General features: G+C 37.4%; 2 protein-coding genes across 2 annotated transcripts in view; both read left to right on the forward strand.

The window, feature by feature from the left end:
* Positions 1-282: 282 nt before the first annotated feature.
* On the forward strand, positions 283-4,518 carry hmgb3a (high mobility group box 3a). Its single transcript, XM_065248807.1, has 5 exons — positions 283-413; positions 2,329-2,531; positions 2,699-2,835; positions 3,002-3,176; positions 3,259-4,518. The coding sequence occupies exons 2-5, from the start codon at positions 2,382-2,384 to the stop codon at positions 3,430-3,432; spliced, it is 636 nt and encodes a 211-aa protein (XP_065104879.1). The 5' UTR covers positions 283-413; positions 2,329-2,381; the 3' UTR covers positions 3,433-4,518.
* Positions 4,519-8,338: 3,820 nt separating this feature from the next.
* arrb2b (arrestin, beta 2b) overlaps positions 8,339-18,920 on the forward strand; it is a 54,000-nt gene continuing 43,418 nt past the window's right edge. The window contains exon 1 of the mRNA XM_065248808.2: positions 8,339-8,592. Within this exon, the coding sequence (XP_065104880.1) occupies positions 8,570-8,592 (23 nt within the window). The 5' untranslated portion in view covers positions 8,339-8,569. The remainder of the gene's footprint in view (positions 8,593-18,920) is intronic.

The raw sequence follows: 18,920 nt of genomic DNA on the forward strand, positions 1-18,920 counted from the left end.
TGTGTTTCTAAGGCTGTAACATTATGTTCAGGTGACCCTTTAATAAAATAAAAAAATTTAACTTTTGTACCTCATTGTATAATGTTTCAAAACAAGTACTAGGATGAACTAAATATAGATATATCCTACAACTGGAGCCCAAGTTTATCTTCTATGCACGGTCACTGGGCAACATACAAAGTAAAGAGGCCGGGCAAACGAAGACCTACAGTAGGACCAATCTAGGTGGAGAGTCGGTAGATGTGCACGTGGCACTGCCCAATGAAAAGCAATGGAGGTTGTTTTGAATCGGCGAGACTGCCTAGCCAATCAGGCCGGTCTCGTGTTAAGCTAGCGCGAGGCTGTGCGCTAGGGTTTAAAGAGGGGAGAGAAGGGAAGACAGTGGCGAGATTTCAATCAACTCAACAACACAGGTATGGAAACTCGTCCCATATTTAACAAAACACATTTAATTCATGTTTAGCTATATCTTATTATATAATGCTTATTTATAGATTTTTTATAAAGTGTGAAAAAATATTAAATATAGCATTAATAATACAGACGTAATTTTAAAGCAATTTGGTGAAATGTGAAGGTCAAGAAAGAGTTAAGAGTATCTGCAATTTGTCAATTTTCTCGTGTTGTTTTTTATTAGTAACGTTTTCTAAATAAAACAATGTAGAAATATGTAAAAATGAATATGAATGTACAAAGTATTTTGTTTTAAAGGTCAAACGATATACAAGTTTTATTGCATTAAACAATGTTTGTTTTTCAACGGAATTATGAAAAGTTAATAAACTGTTAATAAAAGACTGTATTCTTCACGGCGCGCATCGCTGCTATTGCTCTGTGTAATATGGCTTGCTATGTTCCGTTTATGAACCACCCCGTCTTCTCCTATACAGACCGATTTCGATGGCATCTTTACGTAAATGTTATATTTTATTATCCAAATCATTCGCTTATGCTATGTCTTTATGCTCTCTATCTTATGCACTGAAATATTACCCAGTACAAGCGTCGTTAACATAATATTGCATTTTTCCTATGCAACTTAAACAAGCGCGCTTGCCGTGTATTAAAATGGCTGGCGATTGAGACCACTGACGAGCAGCTATTCCTTCATACAGCAAGGACGGAAAAATTTCAAATCGCAAACAAATATCTTAATAGCAAAACTCCCATTTCCTTTCGTTTTCGCTTTGAGGTGTCTATCTCTAATGTGTGTGTTCAAATTAAGACAATGCAAAGCGATTTATTATGTTTTATGGTTTGACAGTCGCGCTTGCATAGTGAATGGCTGGCTTGTAGTCTTTGTTAAGGCAGCACTGCGCCAAGCGACAGCTAGGGATCTAACTTAGAAAACAGTTAATTACATCAAAATACGATATGACAGCATTTAAAAATCAACATAAACTGAAAATACAACGTGTGTTTTAGTTAACAAATATGTTTTTCCTTTGATTAAAGGTGCGAGATCGCTAAATTCGCGTTTTTAAATCCGAGGGGGTGTGTATGGCTTTGTTGCACGGTCAACCCATCTGTTTGCTCGCTCCGCAAAGAAGCCATTTTAATGAATGAAGCATCGCAAAGAACAGCAGCCCAGGGCTGAGCTTATACAACAGATATAACATGCACTGTATACCACTAGAAGAGGAAGAAGGTTTTGCGTATTTTAAACAAGAAAAGTACTTTAAATGAAAAATGAAAATAAGCTATAAAAATATGATCAAAAATAAATAGCAGTTTCTCTCATAAGAATGCATTTCACAAAATGGATGATGAATAAATCTAGGTGACTTTTCTGTGTTAAGCTTCTCTTTTTGATATAGGTTACCACTAGGCTAGCACTTAAAACATTTAGTGCAACAGAATCACTACGCTGGGTCTTCATATGTGAGCAATGAAGCATCCCAAACTTTTTGCACTATAGGAAAACACTAATATATATCTATATATAATTTCTAATTACTTATGAATTTAACCAACAAAGAAGATTACAGGGACACGTAATGTTTACTAAAAAAGAGCAGTGAAAACCAATCAGTCTCATTAATAATCAGTTCACATCCCCCACAAAAGAAGAATGGGTCTGCAATTCCCTTTGTGTTAAAGCTTTGGTAATAACAAGTCTCATCTTGGTTTAATAAGCCCTGCATCCCACTGCTTTTGAAATATAACAGGCCAATATAGATTATTAAAATTATTTTTCAACACATTTCTTTTTTTAATAACTTGCTTTTTACAGAAAAGGGGAAGACAATTAAATATATTGTTGCACTTTCATATGTTCTTTGTCTGGTTAATGCATTTTTTTATTAATCTATTTTTATCACATTTTAGATACAATAAAAAAGTGAAAGTTTATTGGACACAGGCCAACCCATCTCACGAAAATGGCAAAAGGGGACCCCAGGAAACCCAAAGGCAAGATGTCTGCATATGCCTACTTTGTTCAGACCTGTCGGGAAGAGCACAAAAAGAAGAGCCCAGAGATACCAGTCAGCTTTTCCGAATTTTCCAAAAGATGCTCTGGAAGATGGAAGGTTAGATATGCTATAACATTTCAAAAAAATGTAATTAATTGTGTTCAAAATGACCAAACTTTCTGGTTTATTTTAGCCATTTATTAATTTTAGCAATTAAATAATTCATATAATATTGTTCAGAAGTATTTTTCCATTCCAATCTTCATTGAATTATTTGTGCTTAGGCAATGTCTGATAAAGAAAAATCCAGATTTGAAGACATGGCCAAACAAGATAAGGTGCGTTATGATCAAGAGATGATGCATTACATGCCAGGCAAGAGAGGCAAGAAGAAGGACCCAAATGCCCCCAAGAGACCAGCGTGAGTACAAATTGTATTTTTTCAGTAATAATTCAGTAGTAATTATTTAATATGTAGGTGTGTAAAAATGATAGATTTATTATTTTTTGCTGTTTTCCTTATCTCAAAAGTAAAGCTCATATTGTTGATGAATAAATTTATATTGTTTTCTCCCATGATTCAACAGCTCTGGATTCTTTCTGTTTTGCTCTGAACATCGTCCACAAATTAAGGCTCAGTATCCCAGCTTGGGTATTGGAGATGTGGCCAAAAAACTAGGCGAGATGTGGAACAGCCTCACAGATGCCACCAAGCAACCCTACCTGATAAAGGCCAACAAGCTTAAGGACAAGTATCAAAAGGTATGTCTAGATCTAGATGCTTGAGTAGTTCTCCACCATTTACTCTGGTATTATTATAATATATATAATATCCTTTTCTCAGGATGTTGCCGATTACAAAACGAAGGGCAAAGTTGGTGGTGTTTCCATGGGAATGGGAATGATGGCGAATTGCGTGGCTCCAAAACCAGTGATGAAGAGCACTATGGACGATGAAGATGATGACGAGGAAGAAGATGAAGAAGAGGACGATGATGAATATGATGACGACGAGTAGACTTTCATTTGTGTGTGTATTATAATACCTGTTTTCCTCCCATTGAGGTGCAGTACGATACAGATTACACTGGCAGTCTTTCATTGCCCCGTTGTTGTTTGAATAGAGGTGGAATATTTTGTTTGCTGTGGGTGAGAGACTACCACGGCTTCTTACCTCCGGCTTTGTATGTGTGTGAGTGCATGTGCAGATGTAAAGATACAACTATTATAGTAGCCCAGTGTCTTCCTAGCCCATGTATCCTTTTACCAGCTGTATAACAAAGGCCTTTACACAAGTATATGTAAATCCCTTTTCTATGTATTTTTGTTCTGAGTTTTCTGAGATGTCGGTAACTCTGTATATGGTTAACTTTGAGTAGAGAGTGTTTCATGGTTCTAGTGAGTTGCATGTGGTGTCATAGTTCAATACTGTGCACCAATAGCAGACATTTCATGCTAAACCAGCAGCTGTTTCTTTTCCCTAACTATTTTAGGAAAAAACTGCATATCAGTGTGCAAAAGAGCAGTTAGTACCAGCACGTCTATTAGTCCTGCTGCAGGGCATGTGCTATATATTGTCTACTATACTTCATGCTATACTTCATGATATATTAGCACATCTGAGAGCAATATAGGAAAGATTTATATTATCTTTCCTATATATAAATTGTCGTGTAATCTAGGAATGCACCAACATAGAAATTATGTTGTTATTGCTGAAAACAGATTAGCTGTACAATATTACAGGTACTTTTAAAACAACATGTAACTGTTACATGCTTGTGTAAAATAAAATTAGGTGAAACTAATGATGAAAAGTTAACTGAAGAGTTATTAAATATGGCATAAAAATAGTATAATGTTTAAATTGAAGAAAATAAGCCCCGATAACATCCAAGTCTAAAGTCCACATACAATATTTAAAACACTAATATTGGCCAATATTGATATGGTCCCTGATATATTGTGCATTCCTAGTTTGCTCCCTTATTTTTTTCTTGAATATAATGTAAGAAACAATGCTGATGATAAAACTGTACTTATGATGTATTTATGATTTTCACTTAATATGTTTGAAGTTTGCAATTAAATTGAAACATTTTTATTTGTGTACATTATATGTTTACATATACAAAGAGGATAGGATATAGATGTGAATGGACCCTGGTGAAAATGTAAAATAACGAACATCACAAACTACATTATGAAAAATACAGGGAATAATTGCAAAAACGTGATGGCACTGATATCTGAAAATCAATAATTTTGTGGATACATTATTACATTTGGCTCATCACCTTAAATGAGCACCAAAAAATTCTACCTTACCTCAGTATATCTTACCGCATTCATTGTGTTTCAAGCCCATAGCTTTCAAAACTTTAAAAAGTATATTTTTCATTAATGCAAAGACAATCTCTTCTACTTAAAATTTGCAGATGCATTCATTAAAGGCGACATTTCACAAGACTTTTTTAAGATGTAAAATAAAACTTTGGTGTCCTCAGTGTACGTATGTAAAGTTTTAGCTCAAAATATCATATAGATAATTTATTATAACAAGTTCAAATTACCACTTTGTAGGTGTGAGCAAAAATTTGTCATTTCAGGGTGTGTCTTTTTAAATGCAAATACGCTGATGAAATGCCAACACTGATCACCATTATGGTGGGGGTTGAAATTGAAACTCAATTGTGCTGTCAATTATTCTCTCTCTCTCTCTCTCTCTCTCTCTCTCTCTCTCTCTCTCTCTCTCTCTCCCTCTGCACCAAATGGCAGTGCTGTGGTTGGATAGTGTAGATTAAAGGGTGGTATTATTATAATAAGATTTTTTTACTCAAGGGCCATGTCAAATTCAGATGTAACCTATTTATTCCAAATCAGCACTCTATTACTGTATTAAAGATGGACATCTTTACTTTTCTTTTAGGAACACAATGTCATATTTTGGGAAAAAATCACATTTACATTTCTAAAGTAAACATCATAATCAAAGTAATATATAGCATTGTAAAACACAACTCTCATTTCATATTCATTGTGAGACATAATTACAGTTACCATCATGTTATATTAACCATGGCTTTATTTTTGTAGTAACCATGATTTTAGCAGATTAATTAGCATTTGTATTACAATAGTATAGTTTTACTACAAATAAAATACCATTGTTATTATGGTTAGAACTTTTGTGGTTACTTACTGCAAATAAAACTATGTTTACTAGTCATGATTTATTTTCTTAAGGTCAAATGATCACAAGTGCATTACTTGATAAATAAAAACAGAGAAAAAACAGTTTGTGGCAATACTTTGGGCAAATCACACCTACCACCTTCTGTCGTAAGCTGGTGAAATATTTTGCTTTCCATTCTGAGTTAAACAGTGTATATGTCTCGGTGGCAGCCGGTGAATCTTTATTCGAGGGTGCACGATGCGAAGTTCGTCACAACATGTATGTAGCCCTTCATGTTTGTGGTTCGTAATTTAAATATCCTATGTGCATCATGTGTCTTTTCAAAATAAGTGATGCAGATGCGTCTGGGTTTATGATAAAATAGATGCTTGCATTTGCCAGTTACTCGAATAATCTCATGCGTAATCAACGTTTACTGTTAAGGGAGTGTCTTGTGAGTATTTTGTGAACGTGAGCGTCTCTTTTATCATAAACCTGTTTGCACGTATGCAGCAGGCACTTATTTTGACAAAACACGTGATGCACATGGTTCACATGACACTCCAAACACATATTTTGAATTTGTGCCCCCCAGATGAGCAGTCACGAGCCGCCACTGATATCTTTAATCTTGTTATTTTTTCAGTAAAACAGCAGTCAAAATGTATTTGTAAATTCTTTTTGGGCCTCCCTGCTGCTGATGGCGCCCTATGCGACCGCCTGGTTTGCCCATGCCTGGAAACGTGCCCCTGAGTATTAGTTTTTTCTTGTTGTAGGTGGTATTACGGGAATGAGATTGACATTAGAAATAAGTGCAGAAATATGTTTTTAAAGAGCACCTATTGTCCAATTCATGTTTTTACATTTCCTTTGGTGTGTAAGTGTTAGTAGGGGTGTGTGGGGCACAAACTAACTCAGGGTTAAATGGCTGCCAACAAAATAAATGTGCCTGTCTTATCAAAAATTGTGTGTCAAAATGTATTTTTGTTTATATCTTTAATATTGATTGAATAAGGTGATGTCAAAGATTAAAATCATAATGAAATTAATGGCCAAGATCAGACTTTGATTTTCATTAATCTCAGAATTTGATTTTGATACGTTAGTATGGTTTTTACAGACTGGTTCACAAAAGTGTTTTTTTTTTTTTGTGTTAAAAAAAGCAGTTGTTCCCCGCTCTCCCATACATGTTAATGATATGCAAAAGGTACAAACCTTACGTCTCCAACGTAAATCTCTTTGACTACAACAAACACACGGATTGTAGGCAATAGTTTAATTCCTGGGATTGGTGATGTAGACAAGACCGACATTATCATAATTCATCCCGCTTCAGACTCAGAGTCACAGCCTGTAAGTTAACTTCTGTTAGCATTGCATTTTGACCAAATCTTTCAAACATGGTAAGGAGCGTCACATTTCCAGCTGACATGAGAAGTATTCAGGCCAATCACAATGTATAGATTAGCAGGCCAATCAGGGACACAGAGCTTTTTAAATCCATGCATTTCAGGAAGAGAGTGAAATCTGGAGCTACAAAAATGTAAGGTATGTGGAAAATATTGTGTTTTTTAACCATAAACCACGCAAACACACTGTATTATACCAAATACACAAAAAAAAGTTTTTTTTAGCAATGAAATAGGTGCTCTTTAAATAAATACTGTTGATGTTTAAGAGTTTCAACATATTCAACTAATATTTTTTGTTTGTTTATTGAAAATAAAAGAGGAAACATCATGTAATATAATTATCTATAGACAATAACTACATACTACCAAAATAAAATATATAACGTGATTAGCCTACTTATAGCCACTGTTTAATTAAGTACTTGTCCTTTTCTGTTTCTTCTAAAATTATCAATTGTCAATAATTCTCTTTTTTGACCTTTACTGAAAACTGACTACAACATTGACATTGTTAAACCCCTTTATATGTCACCAACATGATGTTGGAACCGAAAATTTTCAGAGTTACTTTTAAATGAATGATTGTATAAATGAATTGCGCATTATTTAGGAGTCAAAATATTTTCATTAGTAATTAAATCGACACACAAATGCCAAACAGATGTAGTTACATTACAGACTCAAGCATTATAGCATTTCTCTAATGGGCATGTGTTTTATATTTTAAGTCGCAAGGTGGCGCAATACTCTATTGTTTTACATTAGTTTGTATGAGATCATGCGTTACATAATGCCAGCATTGGAATTTTTCAATAGTGAAATTGGCAACGATTACAGAAAATGTAAGAATAGTATATTTCTTTTAAGCATGAACATGCAATCATAAAACAAACGTAATATTAAGGTGTCAGAAAATAATGTATATAACATTGCAATAAATACTCGTTTTAACTGGTTATTACATGTATTATATTTAGTTGCTGCTCTGTTGACATATGACATGGGCTCCGTTCAGACAGCAAAGCGAGCTTAACATTTAAAAACATAAAACATTCAAATAAGCCTTTTAATCCCGTAAAATCAATCCTGTCAACTTCTTTAAAGCAACATCTTCTAGCAGTTAAGGACCTGCCTATTATTTGATAAACCATAAGACATAAATATGTAAACTAACGAAGTACTATCCTCCTTGCACTGTGCCGAGCAGAACGCATCTTTCTTAAAATGATTTTGATTGGCAGTGCCTAGAGCAAAGTAGGCGGACCTTCTGATGACTTCAAACATTCTGGCGCATGCGATTGGCTATTTGTGGTGCCTATCAAATTCCGAGGCCAAAGCCCAGTTGCTAGCTGTCTGAAGCGGCAGCGAGCGGAGTTGGGCAAGAAGCTTCCGTCTCTCTCTGGGCTGCGGAAACTACTACAAGAAAGCCAGAGATCTCTCTTGGTTGGAGACTCTTGAACGGCGGCTGTGATTTGGGGAAAGGTTGAACGCTTTATTCAGAGTCTCAGCTCAACTGACTATACATATTTAGAACATTTTCATCTGATAAAGGTTAAAGGCCTTCGGAGATGGGCGACAAGGCGGGGACCAGGTAAGACACTTTTCAGTACAGGTTGATTGGTGACCCGAAAGCTATTGAGTTTCGTCTTATTCTCGTGATGGGTAATCCCACCCAACCCGTGAGGCTGGTGGGGTGTCTTGTGAAACGTAAAAGCCTCTGTGGTGAGGGACTCGCTAAATCTGTTGCGGGATGTGTATCGGCACTCGATTCAAAACAATTTCTCTCTTAAACACAATCAATGGACATCTTATGTGCTTCAGTGAGGGTGGGGTTGCTTACAATCGTGTCCCCACCATAAATCCATAAAGTCTTTCTGTTTACACCAAGGAAATGCGAATGTCTTTAGTCTAATTTTAATAGGCATATGGTCGCGTTATTAAGTTGCTTTAAAATGCACACTTGTCTGTTATGATTCATCTGATGTCATTTGGTTGTTTCAGGAGTGAAGTTGTGACCCTCCACCAATGTTTTTGTAGCATTCACTGCTATACGTTCAGTAACAGTAACAAACACAACTGTGAGACCGTGACAGATTGTTATAGTTCGGAATTCTTTTACATCAACAGAAAGCTTGAGTATTTTACGCCCCACCGAAAAGTCGTCGCCTAACTATCGCACCCAGTTTGAGAAATTCCTGCTCATCACTGAAAGCTCACTTCCTCAACTTTCAGAAAAGGGCTCGACGTTTCCTGTTGCAGAAAGCGGTTAGTTTGATGAGCCTAAAATGCAATTTTAACACAGTTGTGCGTGCGTGCGCGCGCGCAGAATAGGCCCTGTAAACGCAGTGTGGACTGATAGTCGAGTCGTGGGCGACGATGTACGTGCGCTGAGTTTGATGAGTAACCCAGCAATCCTTTCAGTTGTGCCTTCATTTCTGCTAACATGTCACGGCTCACACACCACCGTGAGAAAAATCCACAGTCTTACAGCCTCCAGCGGCAGCCTATCTCACGGCTTTCTTACGGAGCTTTATCAAGGAGTCACGCTAAAATTATGCAGTGACGTTCGTTTGACGTATGACACAATATAACAGCAAATGCACAACATAAGTCCATCTATCCTGCAAAACGTTTAGATATCGTGCCTCTTCTAGTTAGCGTTTTGCTGGTTAAATGCAAACTTACTTTTCCTCTGCAAGTGAAACTCAACGGAGAGCAGTGATTGTTAGCTCGTGTTGTGTTTTAATACGATTAAAAAGCGTAGCTTTTGTGTATGAAGAGCAGTTGTTCGTCGGTCCACCTGCACAGCAAATTCATGGATTGGCACACATTCAAGCCGATGCAAAGCTGTAAAGAGGCGGTTATATGTTGGCGTCCTTTCTGTGCATTTAAATTAGCTTTGCTTTTATTAATACTTGCTGTCTCTTCCTTATTCTGCCCTTATCTTTCTTCCTGTTAAACACATTTTTGCTTCATAAAAAACGCTTAGATGCTTTCTACGTGTTCCTACTTGTTTCTCTTTCTGCTAGGTCTGTTCTTTACATTTATGCATTTGGCAGACACTTTTATCCTAAGCAACATATGGTACATTCAATCTGTACATTTCTTTTACAAGTATGTGTGTATGTCACATTTGCATTTGCTAATGTAGTGTTTTACCAGTTAAGTTACAGGAGCGCTAGTGTTGACTATCTAATGTGGATCTTTGTAGAATCACTGGCGGAAACACCAGTGTGTTTTCTTCTTGCATGTCCTCTCAGTGTCTTTATCAGATGACCTTTCAGCAATCCTAGCCTTAACCCAACCCTTGTAGCAGCATACCCTTGTTTTGTAGTGATCGGTTAATTTTCTACCGCCCTTTAGTACAACACCACCCTCTACTTTATTGTTTTCTGTCTTTTGTTTTATATTGTTATTATTAAAAGGCATCTAATGTATTTATACATGTTCTGTTTAACCTTTGCCCAACAGTCACAGTTTTTCATTCAGGAAGTGTTTATTTTTTTACAGCAGTGTCTAATGCAGCATGGCCGCATAATGGCACACACAGTAAACATTATGCAAGTTTTATGCAAGTTTTAGAGAATCTGGCCCAATAGCAGTGCAGACAGGACAAAATAACAAGAACATGAAGAAATGTTTAGTAAAAACGAAAGAAACAAGAACAACAGACTTCTTAGGTGGTTGTTGTCATTTTTATATAGTTTTGTTTGGTAAGTAAAAAAGAAATGGACGGATGGGAAAATAAAGTGCTTTAAAGCAGTGGTTCTCAAACTTTTTTTTGGTATCGTGCATCCCTAAGAAAATGTATGACATAAAACATTTCAAAACGTAAAATTTGAATTAAACAAAACATTAAATTATTAAAGGGCACCTATGGTCCGATTTACGATTTTAAATGTCCTTTGGTGTGTAAGTGTGTATTAGTACATGTTAACCATATGCAAAAGGTACAAACCCCAAAGTAAACGATGACGCGAATTATCGTTTCCAACGTAAATCTCTCTTTTTGGACTACAACAAACACACAGATTGTAGCAACAGTTTACTTCCTGGGATTGGTGATGTAGTAAAGGCCGACATTATCATAATTCCCTGTACTTTGGACTCAGCCTGTAAGTTAACTCCTGTTAGCATTGCATTGTGAGCAAATCTTTCAAACATGGTAAGGAGCGTCACATTTCCGGCTAACGTCAGAGGTATTCAGGCCAATCACAACGTACAGATTAGCTGGCCAATCAGGGACCAGCGCTTTTCAAATCAATGAGGCTATATCCACACGAAGCCGGTGCATTCCCTATCCGATCATTTTTTTTCCTTGCTCTAAAAAAATAATCCGTAAACACGAAACCACTGAAACCGACTGAAAGCGGTGTAGTATATATGCCGGACCAGTATGGGGCGCTGTAATTCTGCCACAGATATACACTATACACGGAGAAGAAGACTTTGAGCATGCGCATAGCCAACGTATGGTGTTGTCCATTATCGCTTATTACACGGCTCTCTGGAATGCTTGATTCTGATTGGTCAGTTGAGACATTTGCAGGTTCGTTCTTTTCGAATAATAACCGCTCCAAAATAATAACGCATAGCCGGTACTACTTTTACGAGTAAGATCGCTCCGCGCCAATAAAGATCAATAAAGATTACTGTCTGTTTGGCGCCATCTTGTGACAAACACTGGACAACCACGACAAGACACAGAGAGCTTACTGAGACTGAACTTGACAAAATAGAGCATGACAGCTACGAAGCCAACACACAAAAAAATACAGAATAGGCATTAAAACTTCTCAAAGACTGGCTAAAGAGAAAAAAATGGAGATAGACAAGTATGAAGCAGAGGATCTTAATAAGGTATTACGATCATTTTATGCATCTGTGCAAAGTTTCGCGGAAGGATATAAATGTTAATTTAAAACAAATATGCCAATAAAATGTTTAAAATTCATATTCATGTCCAGTTTGTTGTCTTATGTGACAAGTAGCCGTGTAATAAGCGGGATAATGTAGAGGCAGCCGGTAGTTATTGGGAAATAAGCCCCTTCAGTGTGATACAAGACCCTCCGCTTCGCGTCGGGTCCTGATCACACTGTCGGGGCTTATTTCCCAATAACTACCGGCTGCCTCTACATTATCCCTTACTTGTTGGTCACCACAATTGCATAGAAGCAATAGATTTTGCTGTAATAAAGCTAGTAGGCTTTAGTAGCTTCTGTAGCACGAACACAATCTCGTAATCCGCCGTTATTGTTGTTGCTGTTACGTGTGACGCTTCCGACACGTGATGTGATGACGTTTTCGCTTCACAAAATATACAGATTGGCTGTACAGACGAAACCGCAAGGGTGTCGGTTTCAGATTTATCCACGTTAGGACCCGGTTTCAAAAAATAGCGGATTCAGTCTCCCAAAACGCCGGATCCGTGTGGATGAAACGCCAATACGATAACAAATTTATACGTATACAGTGATACGCGTCTCCGTGTGGACAGCCCCTGAGTTTTGTACAAAATCCATGCGTTTCAGGAAGAGAGTGAAATCTGGAGCTTCAAAAATGTATGGTATGTGAAAAAGAATGTGTGTGTTTTTTTTTAACCATAAACAACATGAACACATTGTATTATACCAAATACACAACACAAAATAACGTTGTTTTTAAGCAATTAAATGGGTGCCCTTTAAATTATACAATGTAGTGGTGATGTTTAGTAGCCTTATTTTCCAAAGGTTTAATTACACAGAATTTCTGATCAATCAACCTTTTTAATAAAACGTTATTAAACTGGGCAGTTTGAGAAACACTGCTTTAGAGACATGAAAGAGGAGGTGCAGGACGCAATTTGCAATTGCTGTTTTTATTTAAATAAGCTATTTTAATCTAGAGCCGAGCTCGTCAATCCATCCCCAGTGGGTTAGAAGACAGAAGTTGTGAGCAAAAAGGGTCACAACTAATTTTCTGGAGTTTTCACATTTTTACTATCTAAAGTTGCTGTGCATTGTAAACAATTCATCTGGCGATTTTGGGTTTTGTAAGCCCTTTGATAAAACCAGGGCAGGATAAGTGGAAGCGAGCATCTTTTAAATGATTTAAAGATCAGAGTGCCTCTTGTGTGGCCCTATACAGTAATGCACTGGAGAACCACATACATTTTTTTTCGCATTTGCACCATATTAGTGCAATATCCTGGATGCAGCTGAGCTCGTAATATATTGGGGATTTACTTGTGGCCAGCTTTTGCACCAGCTTGTTTTAATAGTTACATTGTTGCATGCTCAAATGTGTAGGCTACTCCCCCGTGTTGTCCTCATTTTGTTGTGTGGCATTAGAGTGATTGATTGGTGTGTGTCATTAAATCACATGAACATCAGTGAGATTAGATACAACGTTTGTGTGTTTTGGAGACTGACCTTCAGTGACCTAGATCATTTTTGTGCATGTTTTTTACTCTGTCCTCTGAGTGTTCTAATTTTCCCTCACGTCACCCCGCCGGATTTTCTTTTTTGTGTTCGTCTTTTGACTCTGGAATTAACAACACTGCTGGTGCACCTAGATTTGTGATGATCATTCCTCTTCATCTCTAATCAGCACAGCAGTTTATAGCATAATTGAAAGATTTTTGTAAAGTACTGTCATGATGGTCGATAATGTGAGATGAACTAGTTTGTCTATAGATTATTTTTATATATGTATAGAGTTCAGATGCAAAACCTGCTAAGTGCGTCTAGCATAATCAGACTCTTAATGGATTCTGCAAAAAAAGCATTTCTGAATGGCCTTAGGGTGGGATTAAGCAGATTTGACCCCGAAAGTATTTGATGAATGCATAGTATGTGTCAAACATTCGGTTACAATCATTATCTTATTTTTGATAGAGGTGGCATTTAGTGGCTTTTGCATCTGAACTCTTCATATATAAAAGTTTTGTACCATATCGGCATTTTGTCCAGACAGACCTGTTGAAATTGTTTTTTTTTTTTTTTATACCGGGTTCCAGAGTGGATAAATCTGAACACGTCACCTTTGCAATATTGTGTGTCTTTTATGATACAATGATGTCATCAACCCATGTCTCAACCCTAGTCAGATGCCGCTACATCACGTAACGGCACCAACAACAACAACAAAAATTACCGATTACATGTTTGTGTTCATGCTGCAGATGGTAGTGAGCGTACTAGCTAAACTTTATGTAAGAAAAATCTTCTGCTCCTCTGCTACTTGTGGGCAACAAATGATTATGGACAACATCAAGCTTCATGCGCATGCTCATAGTCTTCTCTGTTTTTAGTGTATTTTGTGTCAGATTTACAGCACCACATACTGGCTTCGTGTGTACACAGATATTTCTTGAGAAGACGCTGTGTTTACAGACTTTTTTTTAGAACAAGGAAAAAGAAAGATTTGATGGGGAAAGCTCAGGCTTCGTGTGGTTGTGGCCTCAGTATGTGTGTGTTTGTGTACATGCCCTGTTTTCTCTCTCTCTCACACACACACACACACACACACACACACACACACACACACACACACACACACACACACACACACACACACACACACAAACTCTCTAATTCATCTGCTGATAGCTCCATTATCTCATTTTAAGCTGTAAAGTGCTATTCACCAGAGGCTCAGGAGCACATATTTAGACACCTATCTGCACTATTGGATTAAAGGTTTACACTTAATAGGAACCCTGTACCTCTTAACAGTCTTCTTTAACCTCTCTTGTGGGATTTTTGTTCCAAATTAATGCTGTGCCGCTCCATTGGTTTTGTTTCATATATACTTTGGGTTTGTAAAGCGTACACTTGATTTATATACAAGGGTGACCAAAGGCTTTGCTTTGAATGTAGAAATTTGCTTGATGGAGTTGGGAGGTCCAGACCTTTAAGGGGTCCAGTATAGCCTGGCTAACACCAGACCAGTCTCATAGAGAATGAAACGTGGTCTGGAAACCACATGCTCATTTTCTCATATTTGAGGCGTGGTTTATGAATGCCCAGAGACGTTTATTGGGTGCTACGAATTTCTATCAAATGCGTCTGTATGTAGCTCATAGCCAATCGTTTCTATTATACCAGATGATGTATGTAGAGTGACATAAATTTTAACATCAACAGCTTTTATCGGGTACATGTGCACACAGCTGAAAGCTATGCAACTAAACCGGTAGCTAATTGAAAAGCAACACAAATCAGTGGCATTGTGACAACCACAGTAGGTAGACTACAGGCATAATGACAATATGATATTACTAAATACCACTTACCATTTAAAAGTTAAATGGACTTTGTCGATCGACGATGCCTAGCAGGTTGGTCCTATAAAACTCAGTGGCTATCATGTCTTGCCATATCCATGCAATTGTTTATCGCCAAAAGTTGCTCTTTTTTTTAAATTCAAAACTACTCAGAAGAACACTACCTAAGGCTGCATCGAAAAGTAACTTTGCATCTGCTGCCGTGTTTGATAAACAAAACTGCTTCGGTGTGTCGCATAGACGTTGTCATCGTCTTTGCCTGCCCCCTCCCTGTTCTGTGATTGGTTCCCTATTTCAGGGGGAAAATTGGTCCATGGTTTCCATGCTAGACTTGCAGCTTGTAAACATTTTTGCGTGCAAGGCAGCATGGGGAAACCCAGGCTAGGTCCAGTAAGGAAAATGACCTAAATCTCCTTATGATGGCCACCACTGTATCTACATCATTATGCTCTATAAACCATAGAACCGAGCCGTAATGTGGAGATTTAGGTCATTTTTCTTACTGGCCCTTGAAAGTCCTGACCTCAACCCCTAGAGCGAATTTGGGGTGAGTTGGAAAATTGCAACTGCAGCGTGTTGAATGCAATGCTATGCTATTCAGGCCACTGTCCTCCATAGCCTTTATCATGTTCAGTGCATTATCTCTGACAATCTCATGCAGACTTCTCAATGTGCCAGGTAGCCAAAGCATCAGATATCGGTGTTGCAGTTTGTGACTCCTGTGCGTAAAAAAAACTAACAAAAACTGGGGTCTATCCACTGTGCTTTTAAGCTAAGGGTGCTAGTTTGGATAACCTCTGAACACCAAATGTGTGTGGTAAAATTTAGTTAGAGTTGGGTTGTCTGTGGTCATAAGCTCATGAACATGTTTTGCAACACGTTCTTACATTTTAGGTAGACAGGTTTCTGCAAAGTACCATATGCTTGGCATTGGATTTCGTAGGCTCCTACAAAAGTTTTAGCCGCGTTAAACAAAGTCCTCTGTGATCGAATGGCTGGTCATAAAAGCAGGTAATGAATTCTATGTTATCCCACATGTTTTAGCATTATCATCTGCAAATTTCTTAGTCTTTTCAAAAAGTGTGGCAGATGACAGTGTGTGAGTTCTAGTTGTTGTACTTTTAACCAATATTGTTTTGCATTACTCTTCATGTTCAATTGGGTCTCGTGATTTTAGATGGTGTATCAAACCTGTTGCCGAAAAGTTCTTGGGTACCACACCTCCTCTTGAAATTTTCTCAGAACAAACTTTGCATATTGCCCATGTGTAATCCGATTGACCAAAACGCACCTTAATACCACCAGGTATAAACAGGGTCTTAGGAAAGTAATAGCAGACCTCTCTCTTCAGCAGTAAGTTGGTGTCATTAATGTTTGTTGCACAAATTGTTTGGAGTTTTGTTCAGCAGTTTAATAATACTTGGGGTTTACATTATTGACGGTTGCTTTACCAAGCACAAAAATTATATAAGACTGTCTTTCCCTAAAAATAGCAAAGTTTTATTATTTCTATTATCGGTTTCTATATTCGGTTACCATGTACAAAGATATTGAATGTTTCACATTGTCCTCTTAGCTCATATAGCAGAAAGCAGACATTTAAGAATTCAGCGGTTTGAGTTCCCAAAGGGAAGTGGTCTTGCAAAATTGCATTTATTTGCATCGCACCTCAGCAGTGGATAAAATGAAAATGGAGAATTGATCTCAGCTGAGTTTTAGTTTGGTTTTTCAGTCAGTATTTTGCTGTTTTAATTAAAAAGTTGCTTGACCTCTATGGCTGCAAGGTGAAATTATCGGAATATCTGTATGTTTCTGTTTTTAATGCATTTTACTATTTTATAGACTTAAAGCATTATTATATTGTATATTGCATCATTTAGGGAGTTATCAAATATTTCCTTTAATACCGTGCAGCCATATTGACCATGTAATTTTTTCATATAACATTTAATCTCACTTTGCTCTAGATGTAGGTTGTCAAAAGTGCACGAGTTCCTTAAAACAGGGCACTATTGTACATTTGGTGTGTGACAGCAGCACTGTGACGTGTGGTTTGAGTGGTTAGCCTAACGTCCTGTATGTCGTCTACGTGTGCTTGTGGCTGACAGGTGATTATAACCAGTTACATTTCCCGCTTCCATTGGCTCTATCCAAAGACAACATTAAAATTGATTTAAGTCTCTCACACACATTTACTATATCTGTCCATTGCTGTCTCTATTCTTTACAACATTGGTCCTTCATTCTTTTATTCTTTTTTTCATTTCCATTGGTTAGTTATTGTTTTAACTACACATGAATTATTATGCATGTCTCTTTGTTTTTCAAATTAATTTGTTTACCGTATGCTTATATTTGATTTGTAAATGTTAACTAGCCATACACCCCAAACTCATTCTGCAGTTATCTGTTTCTGGTGGCATAAACTTGAACTCTCACTAAGCCAAGGCTGTTATTTATGTCCAGACATGAGAAAAATATCTGTCTATACTATTTTTTACATACACTCTAGTGTTGGGCAATATGCCCCATTTTGAGATCGTCCTATCGTCAGCCTGTGAGATCGGCGATACACCATAGTATCGGGGGCGGGCAGTAGTTTATTCATTTTTTTTATTTGTTAATTTTTTACTTATTATAACAAGTCACTTGATTGGTGGACAAAAAAGAACTAGAGCAACACTGTCATGACTGCAACCTTCTTAAAACTGATCCCATTAATGCGAGCGCATCATTAAAACACTAACTATGATTACTTAACTCTTTCACCGCCATTGACGAGATATCTCGTCAATTAAGAGAAAACGCTTCCCCGCCAATGACGAGATTTTCCGTCTTTCCGCAATACCGCTATTCCGCAACTTTTTAAACCCGGAAGTATTGCCCTATGGCAAGCGGCTGCATGTCCGTGTCTGTTTTAAAGATCGCTCTGAATGGGATCTCCATGAAAAGTCCGTCACAAAAATGGAATTACCTCTGCTTTTTGCTCAAAATGTGGTGTTTTTGCAGAAACCTACCCATATTCAAAAGCTGATTACAAAAGAACCACTGAAGGTAGGATGAAACGGGTTTTTTTGTTTGAAAGCAGAGGGTCTGTTCTTTCATTTGGTATATTGTATGTTTATATATTTAAAGAAGAACATTTTCTGGAAGGCATTAAACTTTGGTGAAAATCATGAAAACCGCTGTCGCTGGCTGGCAACTTTTTTTAAAAAAAACGCTGGCGGTGAAAGAGTTAATAATTGTAAAAACATGCATCTGCGCACACACAAACGCACGCACGCACGCACACACACACAGGTGTGCGCACATACAAACAATTCAATGCATTTGTTTAGTGCTGTTGCAGAAGGCTACACGTGTCAAGCAGTGGTGGCTTTTTAAACACATTGGTCCAGCCCAGCGGAACGCGATCATATTTTAAACACAATCATACTTTAAACACGAGGGACGTGTTGCTACAACTCATTGAAATGCATATCATAAATAGGATTAATACCTAGTGATCTGACTTCGGACAGAGCGCAGCTCTCTGCACGTATGCGAGAGTGAGAGAGGCGCCAATATACAGCGGCTCATATTTTAAACAAAAGGAATAGTTTGCCTCAGCTTGCATGAAACGCATTAAACTGAACAAATACATAAGCATT

Source organism: Paramisgurnus dabryanus, chromosome 2 (genome assembly GCF_030506205.2).
Source record: "Paramisgurnus dabryanus chromosome 2, PD_genome_1.1, whole genome shotgun sequence".
In the NCBI taxonomy this organism is placed as follows: Eukaryota; Metazoa; Chordata; class Actinopteri; order Cypriniformes; family Cobitidae; genus Paramisgurnus; species Paramisgurnus dabryanus.